Raw genomic sequence first — 17,662 nt, 5'->3', positions numbered from 1 at the left:
ATTAATCCATTAGGTTAGTTCCTAATTGAATATAACTGTGTCCTTACAAAAATGGGAAATTTGGGCCTGGTGGGGTGGCTCATGCCTGTAATCCCAGCACTTTGGGAGGTGGAGGCGGGTGGATCACGAGATCAGGGGATCGAGACCATCCTGGCTAACAGGGTGAAACCCCATCTCTACTAAAAATACAAAAAATTAGCCGGACGTGGTGGCAGGCGCTTGTAGTCCCAGCTACACAGGAGGCTGAGGCATGAGAATCACTTGAACCCGGGAGGCGGAGGTTGCAGTGAGCCGAGATCGTGCCACTGCACTCCATCCAGCCTGGGCGACAGACTCCATCTCAAAAAAAAAAAAGGGAACTTTGGTCACAGAGGCAGATGTACAGAGGGAAGACAATGTGAAGACACAGGAAGAACATCGTCAAGTCAAGGAACACATGGGGCTACCAGAAACTGAGAGAAAAGCATGGAACGTGTTCTAGTAAGAAGTGTCTGGGTTGTTTGGGGTTTTTTTCTTTGGTTTGGAGTTTTGTGGTGTTAAATTATTACTTTTTTGAGATGGAGTCTTGCTCTGTTGCCCAGGCTGGAGTGCAGTGGCACGATCTTGGCTCACTGCAAGCTCCGCCTCCCGGGTTCACGCCATTCTCCTGCCTCAGCCTCCCGAGTAGCTGGGACTACAGGCGCCCGCCACCACGCCCAACTAATTTTTTGTATTTTTAGTACAGACGGGGTTTTACCGTGTTAGCCAGGATGATCTCGATCTCCTGACCTCGAGATCTGCCCGCCTCAGCCTCCCAAAGTGCTGGGATTACAGGCGTGAGCCACCGTGCCCAGCTGGTATTATTTTTAAATGATCATGTTTTATTGAATTGTAGATCTCACAATTCTTTTTGTCTATCTTTTTCACTCAAAATACAACAAAATATAGTCTATCCTCTATTTCATGGGCTTACCTCTAGCGAATGGTTTTTAACTGCCATGTAATGTTTTACATCATGAAGCTTTCATCCTTTATTCAAATCTTGTGATTATGGACATGTACTTCCTCCATTCTCCTGCTATGGAATATATTACCACTAGCTTAATTCAACCTTAAAAATAAGGTCATCAGTGTTATGTTCTAAATAAACTTATGGACATACATGAAAAATGTACCTTGGAGCTGAATAGCTAGGTCATATGGTGATCCAGTATGTAACTGGAATTACGTTATAGGTTGCCCTTTCCTCTCCCATAAGATGGACAGAAGTGTTTCTGTATCACTGTGTCCCAGACAATATTTAGAATTACCCAGCTTTCCAGTTTTTCTTACTTTAGAAGTTTAAAGTAATATACAGTATTATCTGCTGTTTCTCAGATTGAAATATGTTTGAGCATTAATTCATATCCTTTTATTCCCTTTTGTTTTTCTTCTGTCAATAGTCTACTCATATATTGGCCTGTCTTTATTTGTATCTTAACTTTTTATTGTGTATTTGTTTATGGTGGGGTACTTTATTGATGATTAATAAGATTTTCAAGTATATGGGCTAGTCCCTGGATACTATTGACACTGTATTTATCTACAGTCTCTTGTTAGTATCTAACTTTGGTTCTGAAGTTTATGGAATGGAAGTATTTAAATGGAAAGATTAAATATATTAATTTTAATATTTTTGACTTGTTAGGATTTTTGAATACTCAGGCATAACTCACAAAATTATGCTACTGGCTTTAAAATTAGTTTTACATTGATTCTTAGAGTATCTTAATCATTAGTAGGATTAAATCCATTGATTCTTAGAGCCTCTTAATTATTAGTAGGATTAAATCCGAAGTACACATAGTGAAGATGATTTTAAAACTATTTAAAATGGTAAATTTACCTATTAAAGATGAAGCATGAGAATGGAGCAGGAAGTGTCACACAGTTCCACTTCTGTATGGATTTGCTCAGAGAAACCCCTGAGAATGAGACTGATGAGAATAATGGCATAAAGCGTTTGGCAGACAAGCTGTATAAGTGGGAATAACAAGGGCAAATTTTCTTGTCTGGTTAGCTCTTTTAAAAAACAAAGAAAATGATCTTGTAAAGATAATTGGAATTTGGGAAAATAACAAAAATTAAGTATGCGTACGGGGTGGCAAAGCAAAATAAGAACTCTTTCAATGTGTTAAGGTCACAGTAACAGCAGAGAAATAAATACTCTAGACTGACATAGAAATTCTAATATTGCAACTAATTTACAAAATAAATACCTTACGTAATATCAGTTGAATAACAATCTTTCCAAGGTTTCTATAATTACACAATTTTTTATTTTTTATTTTTATTTATTTTTTTTCCGAGATGGGAGTCCTGCTCTGTCGCCCAGGCTGGAATGTAGTGGCAATATCTCAGCTCACTGCAGCCTCCGTCTCCCAGGTTCAAGCAATCCTCCCACCTAAGCCTCCTGAGTAGCTGGGACTACAGGCACCCACCACCATGCCCAGCTACTTTTTGTATTTTTAGTAGAGATGGCGTTTTGCCACGTTGGCCAGGCTGGTCTCAAACTCCTGACCTCAGGTGATCTGACCCACCTTGGCTTCCCAAAGTGCTAGGATTACAGGCGTGAGCCACCACGCCCAGCCGAGGAATGCATTTTTTTTAAATAGCACCAAAATAACAGTAAAAGAACACACAGACAAATTAGACTTCATCAAAATTAAGAACATTTTATTTGGAAGACTGAATGAAATAAGGTGAATGAAAAGATGCAAAATAGAATATATACACACATATTTATTTTCTTTTTTTTTTTTTTTTGAGACAAAGTGTCACTCTGTCACCCAGGCTGGAGTGCAATGGCGTGACCTCGGCTCACTGCAAACTCCGCCTTCCAGGTTCAAGTGATCCTCCTGCCTCAGCCTCCTGCATAGCTGGGATTACAGATCCACACCACCACGCCCAGCTATTTTTGTATTTTTAGTAGAGACTGGAGTTCACTATGTTGGCCAGGCTGGTCTCGAACTCCTGACCTCGGGTGATCTACCTGCCTTGGCCTCCCAGGCATGAGCCACTGCACCCGGCCTATACACACATATTTCTAAGACAAGATACTTACTGAGATTACATGAATATCAAAACCCATTAATTAGGCAATAAACCATACAAACAATTCTTAAAAAGAAGGTTTTGTGTATAAAAACTGCACCTCAATGTTTTAAGATAAATGGTTCCACACAAAAATATGCATCTACCTCTCCTTTTGGAAAACCAGACTATAGGGTAACACAATATTTACTTAAGGATTCATCTCCTCACAAGTTAGGAAGGACAGCCTTCTCAGCAGTGGCAATAAATGGGAAGTAATAAAGGTAATTTCTAACTGGCATAACAGATCTGGGTGAATCACAAAAACCACATATCTGGAAGGCAAGGTGTATATTCTCTCAAATCCTGCTTTCCTGCTCATGCAGCAATCATCTCAAACAGAGTACAGAAGTTATGGGAGTCCACAAAATCTTTAGATGACTTATGCTGACGATGTGTGCTGCCAAAGGAGAATCAAAGGTCTGAGGTCCTGAGAATTTCTATATACTCCCAAACCATGAAGCCATAGTAACATAGACAGTTTTGGATGCACCTTTGGATGGGACACATCCACTCTTCTTGGCTACAATATTTTCCACTCTCTGTTTATCACACCTACCTGTCTGGGCCAATTACTGTTCTTACCTGGCCCCAGTAGGTCTTACAACCAGTGACCTGCCTACCAATTCTGTCCTTCAGTGCCCATGACTACAATGAAGGACCTGGGAAATAAGATGCCATGAACAGTGCTAGGAAATACGGAGCATCACTGCAAATAAACAATTCATGCAGACCCCAGCACTTGAGTTTGTCACAAATGCCTCTTCTCAGGGAGACCTCTGGAGCTACAAATAAATCTGGCATAAAATCGACACCATGATTAGGACCACACAGCTCTGTTCTCTTTCCTAGGAGACCTTGGAAACCAATAAAAATTAAGACACATAGGACTAAACTATTTTCTGATCTCATACTATGTCCCTAGGGGCACATAAAGTTGGAGCTGTTCACTCTTCACATTGGCAGAACATATACATCAGCACATGGTGAGACCCCCCATTGTCCCTCTTGGGTAATGTGGGGGAGGGAATATCCCACTATGGCAATCACATAAAAAAAAAAAACCTATGAAGAAGGTAAACCTCCATGGGCTACAATAATCCAGATTGCTCTTCTTCGTCAAATTTGGGTTTTGTCTATGCCTTGAACAGTTCAGCAAAATGGAAGAGGACCCTCAATAGGCTTTTATTATATTACTCCTTTCAGAATTTGGTGAGCACAGTGGTCTGCATTCCTTGAGCACATGTGAGTGACTGATGAAAAATGTGAGGATATGCCACATGGTAGTGTCTGTTGTAACACTGGGCAGATTAGAAAGTACAAGTAATAATCTCTGGAAAGTTTCCCAAGTACTTGGACCTTGTAGTGAATCTTTCAACTACTGATACGCAGATATATGAGGTTTAATTTCTGTCGGATCCCTTGAAAAGTCGGCTCTCTGGTGTGTTATGGTGAATAGGACAATGGCACATGTCAACAATTGCTAGGGCTCTTCTGTTGTATGTACTTTCTGGTGCCTGACAAGGGAGTATCTTTTGTTGAAGGCTTTCCCACATTTACCACATTCATACGGCTTTTCTCCAGTGTGGATTCGCTGATGCTCAACAAGTTTGTTTTTATAGATAAAGGCCTTCTCACATGCAGTGCAGTTATAAGGCCTCTCTCCACTGTGAACTTTCTGGTGTTGAATGAGGCTGGTGCGGTGTCTAAAGCATTTCCCACATTCACTGCACTCACAGGGCTTTTCTCCAGTGTGAACTTTCTGGTGCTCAAGAAGTCTTTTTTGGTGGCTGAAGACTTTTCCACATTCATTGCAATCATAAAGTTGTTCTCTAGTATGGATTCTTTGGTGCTGAAGAAGTTTAACCTCAAGGTAGAAGCCTTTCCCACATTCACTGCATTCATAAGGCCTTTCTCTAGTGTGGATTTTGTGATGCTTAAGAAGTGTTTGTTTGGAGATGAAGGCTTTCCCACAGTCACTGCATTCATAAGCCCTTTCTCCAGTGTGAATTCTCTGGTGTCGCATGTAGTCAGATGAGCGGATAAATGATTTCCCGCATATGATGCACACATAAGGCTTTTCTCCAGTATGAATTCTCTGGTGCTCAAGAAGTCTTTTTTTGTGAATGAATGCTTTCCCACACTCTTTGCACTCATAAGGCCTTTCTCCCGTGTGGATTCTCTGGTGATCAAGAAGTGACTGTTTGTATATGAAGGATTTCCCACATTCACTGCACTGATAAGCCCTTTCTCCAGTGTGAACTCTCTGGTGTCGAATGCGGTCATAGGAATGAATAAAAGATTTCCCACATTCAATACATACATAAGGCCTCTCTCCAGTATGGATTCTCTGCTGGTGCCCAACAAATGTTTGTTTGTGGCGGAATGATTTCCCACATACGTTGCACACATAAGGCTTTTCTCCATTATGGGTTCTCTGGTGTTCCACAAGTGAGTATTTGGAGCTCAAGGATTTCCCACATTCGATGCACACATAAGACCTTTCTCTAGTGTGAATTCTCTGCTGGTGCCCAACGAGTGTTTGTTTATGGAGGAATGATTTCCCACATATACTGCACACATAAGGCTTTTCTGCATTATGGGTTCTCTGGTGTTCAACAAATGAATATTTAGAGTTCAAGGATTTCCCATATTCCCTACGCTTATAAGCTTTTTCTCCAGTGTGGACTCTCTGATGCTCAGTAACATGAACTTTCTCATTGAAAACTTGCTCACATTTGTAACGTCTTTGTTGAAAGATCTCCCTGCTTCTATGTGCATACTCTTCTCTGCTGTGGGTGGTGTGGTGTTGAAGAAGGCCCAGGATGGTTGGAAAATCCTTCTCAACATCTTTGCATGGGAAGAGATTGTCTGACAGAGGAATTTTGCAGCTATTCAGAAGGAAGGCACTGCTCTCCTCCTTTCTGATGTGTTTCTCTCCGCTGTCCTGGTTCTGGTGCAGTTGCAGGTTAGAACCAAATGAAAACCATTTCCCACTGGCCGCAGAAGTATAAGGCTTCTGCCAGGGAAGTGTTCCCTGGTGCTCAGTGAGGTACAAAATATCTTTCATGACCAGGATACACATCTCACAAGAATGAGCGTTTGGGATGGAAGGACCTGGCTTTGGAGTCCTGGCCTGTGACACTCCTTGTGCAGAAATAGTGTGCTCAGAAGGGGCCTCCTCAGTCTCTATTCCATGCAAACACCCTAAAAGCATAAAAATGCAAGTGAAGTATATGCAGACTTTGGTGGAAGGGAACAGCTCCATTACAAATACCTATGGAACAGGGACGGATGAGTCCACGATTTGTTTTTTTTTTTGTTGTTTTGTTTTGTTTTTTTTGAGAGTCTTGCTCTGTCACCCAGATGGGAGTGCAGTTGCAGTCACATCTCACTGCAGCCTTGACCTTCCAGGCTCCAGTGACACTCCCACCTCAGCCTCCCAAGTAGTTGGGACTACAGGCATATACCACCATGCCTGGCTAATTTTTTAGAATTTTTTGTGGAGATAGGGATCTCATTATGTTGCCAAGGCTGGTCTCAAATTCCTCAGCTCAAGTGATCCTCCCACCTCAGCTTCCCCAAGTGCTAGGATTATAGGCATGAGCCATCGCACCCAGGCTATGGGTTTGTTTTCAGGACAAGGGAGCTGTTGTCAGGTCAAGGAACATAATACTTGTAGTATTAGGGCTCTGAAGGTTACCATGTAGGGGAAGACCCATAACCAGCAGGAGAACAAGGAATTGGGTACCGTGGTGGGAAGAGGCAGGGGGGCATACAACTCCCTTCTCTGTCAATGGTTTTCAATAGGACGTTGTCTGATGGGAGACAGGGGAGACCTGCACAGAATGTGTGTCACCCCAGGAAAATGCAATTACAACTGGATAGCTGATGTTTGAGAGCTTAAGTAGATAGTCTTTGATTTACAATGGTTGAACTTATGATTTTTCCACTTTATGATGATACAAAAGTGATGTGCATTCAGTAGAAACCATACTTTGAATTTTGAACTTTTCCCAGGCTAGTGATAGGCAGTGTGTATACCCTTGTGATGCAGTGGTAGCAAGCTGCAGCTCTCAGTAAGCCAAGCAATCACAAGGCTGAACAACTGAGACTCTACTGTGTTGCTAAGCTAGGATGTCTAATAAGTTGAGTGTATTAAATGCATTTCTGACTTACGATATTCTCAACTCACAATGGGTTTACCAAGATATAACCCCATTATGAGCTGAGGAACATCTGTATCTGCACAGCTCATAATATTAAATACATTAGGTATAGGCTAATGTTGGAGAACACTGCAGAATAGGAACAGGAGAGGTGGAGAACAGAGGTAGGAGACAATCACAGTAGAAATGACAAGTAGGCAAATTGTCAAGCAGGCAGAGAAAAGAGAAAAATGAGGTATGGCCATGAGCCCTGGCACCAAAAGAGTGGGGAACATAGGACATCTGTCTGGTATGATTTGAGTTCAGCCTGAAATCATGACCTCCCACTGCTCCTAGTCACAGGTCCCAAACCTCGTTAACCCCCCTTGCTATGGCTAAAGACTTCACTACCCTTTCAGGAACACAGGCCTTTCCCCTGTCCCCAGCTTAAGTCAGGAGACTATCTCAGTCCTGGAAGGCAGAAGCAATCCTAAGGGAAAAACAGGGAGGTGGATCAACGACACTGGCCCAGAGTGCCCCAACCCATGACAGACTACAGGAGGGAAACTTATTACAAAAAAACCCTTGGGAGTGGGTGTTGCTGTCATAGTCTAGGGTTCCCTACAAATAGCAACCATGTAAGTACCTATAATTCCTGAGAAAGGCAGGTCCAAAGACATGTCTACTAAAGGCAGGGGGAGAACCTGTAACACAGGTCCACCACAGAAGTGAACCTTAGCAAGGAGTGGCAAAACCAAGTGGTATCGGTTGGGCAAGTTACAAGAGTCTGAACCCAAACTCTTAACTGAAAGTCTTCAGGACAGTAGATGTTGGGGCAGAAAAAACCCAGGCCTGGCAACCACAGCGCCTATGTCTTCCACAGGTCAAGAACCAAGGAAAGAAGCAGGGCCCATGTCCAACTCTGGGAAAGACAGGAAACTCCTGGAAAAAGGGGAAGAGCAAAGTCCAACAGAGGTCGATGGTGTGGTTTTAAGAGATCTTACCCACTGAGGCCATAAGCGAAAAGTTCTCCAGCATCACGTCATGATACAGGCACCTCTGAGCTTCATCAAGGAGGCCCCACTCCTCCTGGGAGAAGTACACAGCAATATCCTCAAAGGTCACATGGCCCTGCATGATGGGGGCAGGTGAGATCATGCGCAGACTCAATCCCCAGGAATCCCAGTAAATCTCCCTCCTCCCTAGTTCTCCAACTCAGGTCCTTATAGTATCTCCCTCTGAGCCTTACATCATGGAATCTTATCCATGCTCCTGCTGGTTCATCTCGCTGGAGACCCAGATATACTGAAACCTGTGCTTACTGTCTTGGCTTAAAGTGCCAGTACAAGGATCCTGAGTACAGCCATACTCCCTCCCAGTTGCACACCATTCATGGGAACACATCTCCAGATCATGGCTGCTACACCTTGAACTCCACCGCCCTCAGCATCCATGACACAGGCACTTCACTGGCTTCTCCACATGCCACTCTGCTCAAGGGGCCCAGGCAGCACTGGCTAAATGCAACACGGATCCAGCACCACCACACATCTTTGTTAGACCCAAGCCAGAGGCAGTCTCAGGACTGTTATGAAGACTTCCCCATCTGGCCTGGCTCTTTGTTCCAATTTCAGCCACTCAGACCTTGTGTGAGCTCAGGCTGCTGAAGTCCACTTCCTCCTCAGTGTTGCCTGTGCTGCCCCCACACCCATCACATCTTTCCTCTCTCCATCTATACTCAGGCAAAGCCTGGGCCCCAGCTGCTCCCACCACAGGCTGAATGACTCTCCCAGTCAATCTCATTTGCTCTTAACCTAATCTGCCCCCCTGTCTGAAACTACTCAGGCCCCACCAAGAGTTACCAACAAAAGTCTGAGCCAGCAGAAGGGAGAAAAAGCACCAGCCCTGACCTTGGTGTCATTTGACCTCCATTACTGCTTTGCCTCTGAATGAATCTCTTAACCATTCCCCATTTAAAGACTGTGCCAGCAGCTGGACACCCGTTTCATCCTACCCCCACACATCCATGGTTACTACTCTTCTTTATCGGTCTTAGTGATGGTTCCCACCTCTAGGTGACCATGCAAGAGACCCAGTCGTTAGAGAATACTCTCTACATCCTTCCTCACTGATGGGATTGCCACTATGACCTGAAGAGTGTTCCTCTTAAATTTGCCATGGTCCACAGGCCAGCCACTGGCTGATGGATAGCTTTCACTTGGATCCGTTTCCTGAACTCCACGTGTCTGTCTCTTGCTGTGCACCTGACACCACCACCAAGAAGTCCCAACATGAGACTCCACATTGTGAAGGCCTAACTCCTGGACTCTGGTTTCCGATTCTGCATGTAAGGAGCTTGGAAGTGGCCACTCTATCACAATAGCAATTAAAGAGTTAAACAGACTAAGAAATGGACAGTTCTTCTAGGATCCACACAGGAAAGATAAGGGGACAGGACACACCACTGCCCCCAAGATTGGAGAGATAAACAAGGGAATACAGGGGAATCAAGGCTCACAGGAGCAGCAACTCATGAAAGGAACCATCATGCAAACCAGTGCCAGGTTAAGAAAACCCAACCTATAATACATAAATTGCTGTAAGCTCTGTGTAGACAATTCTGTGAGCTGAAAATTCAAGAGGCACTTATCACTATAAGGGGCCCCCACAATCTTGCAATATTTACCTCCAGAAACTTAACCAAGTTCTTATGGTGAATACTGGGGGAAAAAAAAATCCCCTTGTGCTTCCACCAGAGAGGGGAAAATGAATCATTTAATATGCCATAGCAATGTGTTCCTCTAAACAAAGCCTGCCCTTGGGAGACAACAGTTAACCAAAGTCCAACCTACAGAGGTTATTATCAGAGCCTAATCTATCTGGGGGAACAGAAATAACCAACTACAACCCACTCTAGTAATCCTCTTCCACATAATGGGAGAGAAAAAGCATAACAAAACACTATTTAGAAACACATGAGAATTTCAGTCAAGAGAAACAGGCTCACTAAAACAGAGACCTAACGGCAGGACTTAAAATGCTTGCCCTGCCCGCTGACACACCTCACCACTACATTATTAAAGGCCTATTTACAGCAATTCCTTTTACTGAGCTCATCATGTCTAGCTATCGAGAAAACATCACAGGCACTTTGGGAGGCCGAGGCGGGTGGATCACTTGAGGTCAGGAGTTCGAGATCAGCCTGGCCAATGTGGAGAAACCCTGTTTCTACTAAAAATACAAAAATTAGCTGGGCGTGGTGGCGGGCGTCTGTAATCCCAGCTACTCGGGAGGTTGAGGCCATTTCCAAAAAGATGTAAGAATCCTTAGCACATACATGCCTGACCACAGGGCATCAAACTACATGAGGCAAAAACGGACAGATCTTCAAGGAGAAACAGATCAATCCACCATCATAATTGAAGTCTTCCACACCCTTTTCTATCTGTTACTGACAGATATAGTAGGCAGAAAACCAATAAACTTAGCTGAATTCAACAACACCATCAATCAACTGGACATAATCACCATCTTTAGATTACTTTGTCCAACAAGAACAGAATACGCGCTGTTCTCAAGCTCACATGGAATAGTCAACGAGACAGACCACATTCTGGGCCTGTTTTATAAATCTTTAAAACTTCCTATTTTCCTGATGCTTCAACATCCCCAATACACGATGAGCAACCCACCCCGGTGACCACGTACCCAGCATGCTAAGACTGGTCCCTGTCACAACCTCCCCTTTCTTTCCTCCTTTGACTGTGACTGAATGACATTCAGACACACTAGGAAAGGCGCCTGCCCACAAGTCCTTGCTCTCCCTGTTCACTCCCTGCCTGCTTGGTTGAGTCCACTCCCTGAGAACTCCTTCCATATGGCTCCATGCATGGTTTGCTGTGCCACCCTCTATGACGACCTATGAATGTAACAAATCCTTCAAGCTTCTCAGAGTTTCATTTCCATGGCAGTGCTGGAATGATCCTAGAGACCCCACGAAGGGCACTTATTCCCCAGTTTACAATACACAGTCATAAAATACCTCTTAATACGTTTAATAGAAATAATACAATGCTCTGTGATCACAATGGAATTCAACTAGAAAGCAGTAAAGCTGGCAAATCCCAAAATACCCGGGAGATGTAAACAAGACTTAATGCATGGAACAAAGAAGAAATACTCAAGATAAATTTAAAAATATTTTTAACTAAATGACAATGAAAACACAACTTAGAATTTGTGAGATGCAGTGGAAGCAGTGCTTAGAATAAAATTTATAGCACTGAATACATATACAGCCGTCCCCGCTCTTAGCCACTATTTTGTTTTCCATGGTTTCACTCACCAGTGGTCAACTGTGGTCTGAAAATATTACATGGATAATTCCAGAAAAAAACAACTCAAAAGTTATAAATGACGTGCTTTTCTGAGTAGTGTGATAAAATCTTACACTGTCCGACACTGTTCTGCCCAAGACGTGAATCATCCCTTTGTCCAGTAGATCCACGCTGAATACATTACCTGCCTGTTAGTCACTATGTGGCCATCTTGGTTATCATATCAACTGTCTCATTATCACAGTGCTTGTGTTCAAGTAACCCTTTATTTTACTTAATACCCCCAAAGCGCAAGAGCAATAATACCAGCCATTCAGATATGTAAAAGACAACCTGTGAAGTACTTCCTGTAAGTGAAAAGGTGGGAGTTTTTATTTTTTATTTTTGAGACAGAATCTCGCACTGTTGCCCAGGCTGGAGTGCAGTGGCGCCACCTTGGCTCACTGCAAGCTCCGCCTCCCGGGTTCATGCCATTCTCCTGCCTCAGCCTCCTGAGAAGCTGGGACTACAGGTGCCTGCCACCACGCCCGGCTGATTTTTTTTTGTATTTTTAGTAGAGACGGGGTTTCACCATGTTAGCCAGGATGGTCTCGATCTCCTGACCTCGTGATCCACCCGCCTTGGCCTCCCAAAGTGCTAGGATTACAGGCGTGAGCCACTGTGCCTGGCCTATAATTCTTAACAAGAAAAAAAAAAATTGTACTCTGAGTTTGCTAAGATCTACAAAAAGGACAAATCATGTATCTGTGAGATTGTAAAGAAGGAAAAGGAAACTCATATTCTGTCACAGCTCAAACTGTAAAAGTTTTGGCCACAGTGCATGGAGACTTGCAGTTCCCTATATATGCCCATATCATTCTCATCTCTAAGCATTTGGACATGCTGGAGCCTATGCCCAGGAAACCTTTAATCACTTCATCCTATTGGATGCAGAAATGAGAACATCTCTGCATAACTCCTGACCCTGATTAATCATCCTGGGCCTGAGGTGACCCCAGGGACCCAACACGAAGGAAAAAGAGTCCCAGGACATCAGCGTCACCTGCGTCTGTGGGTCAGAACCATGGCTTTAGGGAACAGGGTCAGTGAAGACCTGGGACTTCTTCCACTTACCTGTGATGGTTTCACAAACTCTTCTGTTGCCATGGGAATCTGTAGGAAGAAGGAGGCTATGAATAAAGGTGTTCAAGGTGGCATTTACAAAGGTAAGTTGCTCTTGCCAACTGTGTGACACTAGACAAAGACCTACCCTCTCTGAGGTTGCCTTCATCTATAAAATGGAAACACTTAATGGTGGCTATCTCGTAGTGCTATTGTAGGCATCAAACTCATTCATACGTATCCAATGCTAAGATTTAGTTAGTACTGACTATGGCATTAAGATTTCTGTAAACATTTTTTAAAACTCTGGTGTTTCTTACTTGCCATTTAAGTCTTTATGTGAATGTGGTATCTTTTCAAATTATTAGAGGCTTCTGTGATTCCTTGACAATAAATACATAGTGTCTTTTCCCACACCATTCTCTGATTCTGATACCAACTAGGTGTCCTACAATCCAATCCTATTCTAACACTACCTACCTGGGAGTTGCATCTAAACCAACAGGTTTAAGGGCTCAGTCATACAAAACTGTCCTCACTTCATACGCCAATTGCAAGCCAATGTCCAGACCACTGTAATTTTCTCCACTTGGCTACAAATTTGGGGGCTGCCATGACCTCTCTCCTTAGGTTCAATAATTTGCTAGAACCACTTACAGAACTCAGGAAAATGCTTTACTTATGTTTACCACTTTATGATAATGGATGTAACTCAGGAACAGCCAAATGGAAGAGATGCATATGGCAAGGTACTGGGGAGGGGGGTAAAGCAGAATATACTTCCATACTCTCTTATGTCACTCTCCCAGCATTTCCAAGTGTTCACAACCTTGAAGCTTCCAGAACTCACCGTTAAAGATTTTATATAACCTAATCTCCAGATCTCTGTACCCCTCCCTGGAGGCCAGAGGTACGACTTCAAGTTCAAATTCTATAATCACTTGATTTGTCTGGTGACTGACTCCACCCCGTCTGCACACCCTAAGCCATCTCATAAAACTCAAGTGTAGTCTTCCCTTATCAGCTGTTTTGCTATTTGCAGTTTCAGTTACCCACATTCAACTTCAGTGTGAAAATTATAAGTAGTAAATTTCAACTTCAGCCTGAAAATAGTAATATTAAAATTTTAATATTAAATATTAAAATTCTAGAAATAAACAATTCAAGTTTTAAATAGTGCACCATTCTTTATTTATTCACTTATTTTTGAGACGGAGTCTCGCTTTGTCGCCCAGGCTGGAGTGCAGTGGCTTGATCTCAGCTCACTGCATGCTCCGCCTCCTGGGTTCATGCCATTCTCCTGCCTAAGCTTCCCGAGTAGCTGGGACTACAGGCGCCTGCCACTATGCCCGGCTAATTTTTTGTAGTTTTAGTAGAGACAGGGTTTCACCGTGTTGGCCAGGATGGTCTTGATCTCCGGACCTCGTGATCCACCAAGTGCTGGGATTACAGGTGTGATCCACCACGCCCAGCCAATAGTGCACCATTCTAAGTAGCGTGAGGAAATCTCACTCTTTCGAGTTTAGTCCCTTCTTCAATATAAGAAGGGTGAATAGTACAGTAACATATTTAGAGAGATACCACATTCACATAACGTTTTTTATAATTTAATTTTTGGTTTTTTATTGTCTCAACTGCAGTTACATAACTTTTATTAACTTATAAAGTATAATTGTTCTATATTATTTCCAGTTATTTACTGTTCATCTCTTATAGTGCCTAATTTATAAACTGGATTTTATTATAGGTATGTAGTCTAGGAAGAAACATAGTATATACATGTTGGGTACTATCTGCAGTTTCAAGCCTCCAGTGGGGGTCTTGAAAAGTATCCTCTGAGGACACGGGGGAACTACTGTTCAGACATTCATTGTTCAACTACTAAATGGTATAGCCTATTGTTCCTAGGCTACAAACCTGTACAGCAAGTTACTATACTAAACACTGTCAGCAACTGTAACACAGTGATAATTATTTGTGCATTTAAACATTTACAAACTTAGAAAATGCAATTTGCCTCCTGATCAGAAAGAAATAAAATGAAAAGGTACAGTAAAAATATGGTATCATAATCTTATGAGACTAGCATCATTGATGTGGTCAACATTGTTATGTGGTACATGACTTATCACAAGACACTTTTCACTGAGGAAATTACAAGGATTTTAGGAATTCCGTGCCAGGAAAGCATGACAAAAAGCAAACATATGGCCGGGCGCGGTGGCTCAAGCCTGTAATCCCAGCACTTTGGGAGGCCGAGACGGGCGGATCACGAGGTCAGGAGATCGAGACCATCCTGGCTAACACAGTGAAACCCCGTCTCTACTAAAAAATACAAAAAAATAGCCGGGTGAGGTGGCGGGCGCCTGTAGTCCCAGCTACTCGGGAGGCTGAGGCAGGAGAATGGCGCAAACCCGGGAGGCGGAGCTTGCAGTGAGCTGAGATCCGGCCACAGCACTCCAGCCTGGGCGACAGCGCGAGACTCCCTCTCAAAAAAAAAAAAAAAAAAAAAGGCAAACATATTTATTAGTGGCATTTTAATCAGTTAATTGCTTGCATAAATTTAATCCGTTGAATCTATACAGTCTAAACTTGTATTTTCCTGGGAGAGCTGCTCTTGCTGGGCTTGGGCTGCTCCGCTAGTCTGGCTGATCTTTTTCTGGCTCCACACAGAGTGAACAGCTCACCCAGTCTTCTGAATGGTGACTACACAGTGTCCCACCCTCAAATCCATCCTATGCAGTGTGTATTCCTTACACATTCCCTCTGGAAGTACCTCTGGAACCCCTTGGCCCTCCTATATGCAGGCAGCCTCGCAAGGCCGACCCACACTTCCCCAGCCTCAGCCCTCCCTCTCTTCATCTCAAAGTAAAACCTTAAGATTTCCCGTTTAAATTTAAGGCTTGACCTGAGTCTAGGCCCCAGCCTGTCACCATTTACACATCACTGAGTCAGTCTCCTCCCACGAAATTTCTACTTATGATTCCAACTGCCCATGTAACAACTTCACTCTGTGGCAGTTTAGAAATACCACGTCCAAAATTCAACTCCTACTATCTCCCTGAAATCTGCTCACCCACCAGATTTGTCAACTCTTGCAGGTATTCAGGTAAAAGAAAAACTTGGGTTCATACTTCACTCCCACTTTTGCTCACAAGCACAAATGATGCAGCAGAAAATCCTGCTGGCTTTACCTTTAAGATCTACCAAGATTCTTATTACTTAGGTCCCTTCAGCCACCCGTCTGATGAAGAATCCACCATAATCTTCCTGGAGTCTACCACAGCAGTCTCCTCACCAAAATCTCTGCGTCCATCCTCATCACTCCGTAACAGTCTGTTCTCTCCACTCATGGCCTTCGAAATATTTTTTCAGACCCTCACTCAGATCGTGTTCTCCTTTAGTTCACAACCCTCCGTGGCTCCCAACGACTCAGAATTAAAACCCGGCTTCTCAGGCTGCCATGGCAGCCGTGCCTTCTCCTCATTCTCTCTGCTCCCTGCAGACACCGGTCGGCCCCCAGATTTCTGAATGCTCGCGACCCCGGCGCACCTCCCAGGCTCTGAGCATGCAGCTCCCACCATATGCAACGCTCTCCCTTCTTCACCTCACCGCCCGTCAGCTCTGAGGACCCCACCCAGAACGCCTCGCTGTCAAGGGCCCTGAACTGCAGAGTCCCGCGCAGGTGACCCCAATCCGGGGCTTGAGGACCCGGGTGAGGATCCGAGGACGCCGCTCTCACCTGCGGTGTATTCACAAGCGCTGCCGCAGCCATGGGACTCTGGGCGGGGCGGGGCCTGGAGACGCGCGCGGTAAAGCCCGGGATCCGGCGGGCGTGCGGTGGCAAATCGCTGGGCGACGCTCAGACCGAGACCAGGCCAGGTCCTCTGCAGGCGACACCACCTCCACCGGTTTCCAGCTCCAGTTACCTGGCCGGGACCCAGCCAGCCGGAACCGCCTACCGGCGGACGCACTCTTGTGCAGCCAAAATGACCACCACCGGAAAGACGCCGGAAGATTCCGGCGTATTGCGCCCTTACGCAGGTGCCTCTTTCCTGGGCAACGATTGGTCCAAGGCCCCGGCACGCTCGGCGCACAGTATTCTGGGTGGTGTAGTTCCTACCACGCCGCACTCCGCGGCGCCCTGAGAACGTAATCCGAGAGGGTGAGGACAAAGGAAAAAACCCGTCGAACTAGGATCAGCAAAGCCTATTACATACATATGATAAAAGAATGCGATTTGATATTCATTTCTCAACACGAAAGTTGACATATATTGCATTCAGTACATTAAAAATGTTGACAATTGAGAATTGAAGCAGTCCTTAAATCTTTTTTTTTTTTAATGTAGAGACTATAAACCGAAAATAAAATTCAAAGGCCTCCCAACTATCTGAATGGATCCCTCCTCTCAGCATTATAGAGTTAACCTGAAAATCTAGTTGAGGCCATGATGGAAGAGGGGGTTGGACATGCCTCATTCTACCCCTACGGCAATAACATCAACATAGACCTTAAGTCTGATACCAAACATTTACAATCGATTTCTCTGAAACGTGCTACCTGCAGGCTTCATCTGTATGATAAAATCTTGGTCTCCAACCAGGGTGATCACTAACAGTGGGGTCAGCATCCCCTTATCCCACACGTTTGTGTTTATTCTGTTTTTTGGCCCCAGATGTTAGTGGCTTGAATTACATAATGTATCTGGTATCATAAGTGGAACTGAAATGAGATTACAAAAACATTATATCTTCTTTTTCTTTTTTCCTTTTTTTTTTTTTTTTTTTTTTTTTTGAGGCAGAGTCTCACTCTGTCACCCAGGCTGGAGTGCAGTGGCGCAATCTCTGCTCACTGCAACCTCCACCTCTCAGGTTCAAGCAATTCTCCTGCCTCAGCCTCCCGAGTAGCTGGGAATACAGGTGCGTGCCACCACACCCGGATAATTTTTGTATTTTTAGTAGA

At 44.1% G+C, this 17,662-nt stretch overlaps 1 protein-coding gene across 4 annotated transcripts; it reads right to left on the bottom strand.

Annotated features, from left to right (window-relative positions):
* Positions 1-2,673: 2,673 nt before the first annotated feature.
* Positions 2,674-16,709, bottom strand: ZNF549 (zinc finger protein 549). Of its 4 annotated transcripts, none has more exons than XM_005590524.4 (4): positions 16,440-16,709; positions 12,710-12,748; positions 8,264-8,390; positions 2,674-6,318 (listed from the first exon to the last, which is right to left on the bottom strand). In XM_005590524.4, the coding sequence occupies exons 1-4, from the start codon at positions 16,470-16,472 to the stop codon at positions 4,595-4,597; spliced, it is 1,923 nt and encodes a 640-aa protein (XP_005590581.2). In that variant the 5' UTR covers positions 16,473-16,709; the 3' UTR covers positions 2,674-4,594. The 4 variants fall into 4 exon arrangements, with proteins under 4 accessions (XP_005590581.2, XP_073881045.1, XP_065391132.1 ...); XM_074024944.1 differs by having other exon boundaries at positions 8,268-8,390; XM_065535060.1 differs by having other exon boundaries at positions 8,264-8,348.
* Between the last annotated feature and the right edge of the window lie 953 nt (positions 16,710-17,662).

The sequence above is a fragment of the Macaca fascicularis genome, chromosome 19, assembly GCF_037993035.2.
Source record: "Macaca fascicularis isolate 582-1 chromosome 19, T2T-MFA8v1.1".
Lineage (NCBI taxonomy): Eukaryota > Metazoa > Chordata > Mammalia > Primates > Cercopithecidae > Macaca > Macaca fascicularis.
The sequence above is the reverse complement of the archived record's forward strand: the minus strand, read 5'-3'. Positions and strand labels throughout refer to the sequence as shown.

Excerpts from the sequence above, each read along its gene's own strand:
- ZNF549 (XM_005590524.4), bottom strand. The coding sequence starts at position 16,472 with ATGGCTGCGGCAGCGCTTGTGAATACACCGCAG. Across the intron at positions 12,749-16,439 it reads CGCTTGTGAATACACCGCAG|ATTCCCATGGCAACAGAAGA; the intron begins GTGAGAGCGGCG and ends TTCTTCCTACAG. Across the intron at positions 8,391-12,709 it reads AGTTTGTGAAACCATCACAG|GGCCATGTGACCTTTGAGGA; the intron begins GTAAGTGGAAGA and ends CCCATCATGCAG.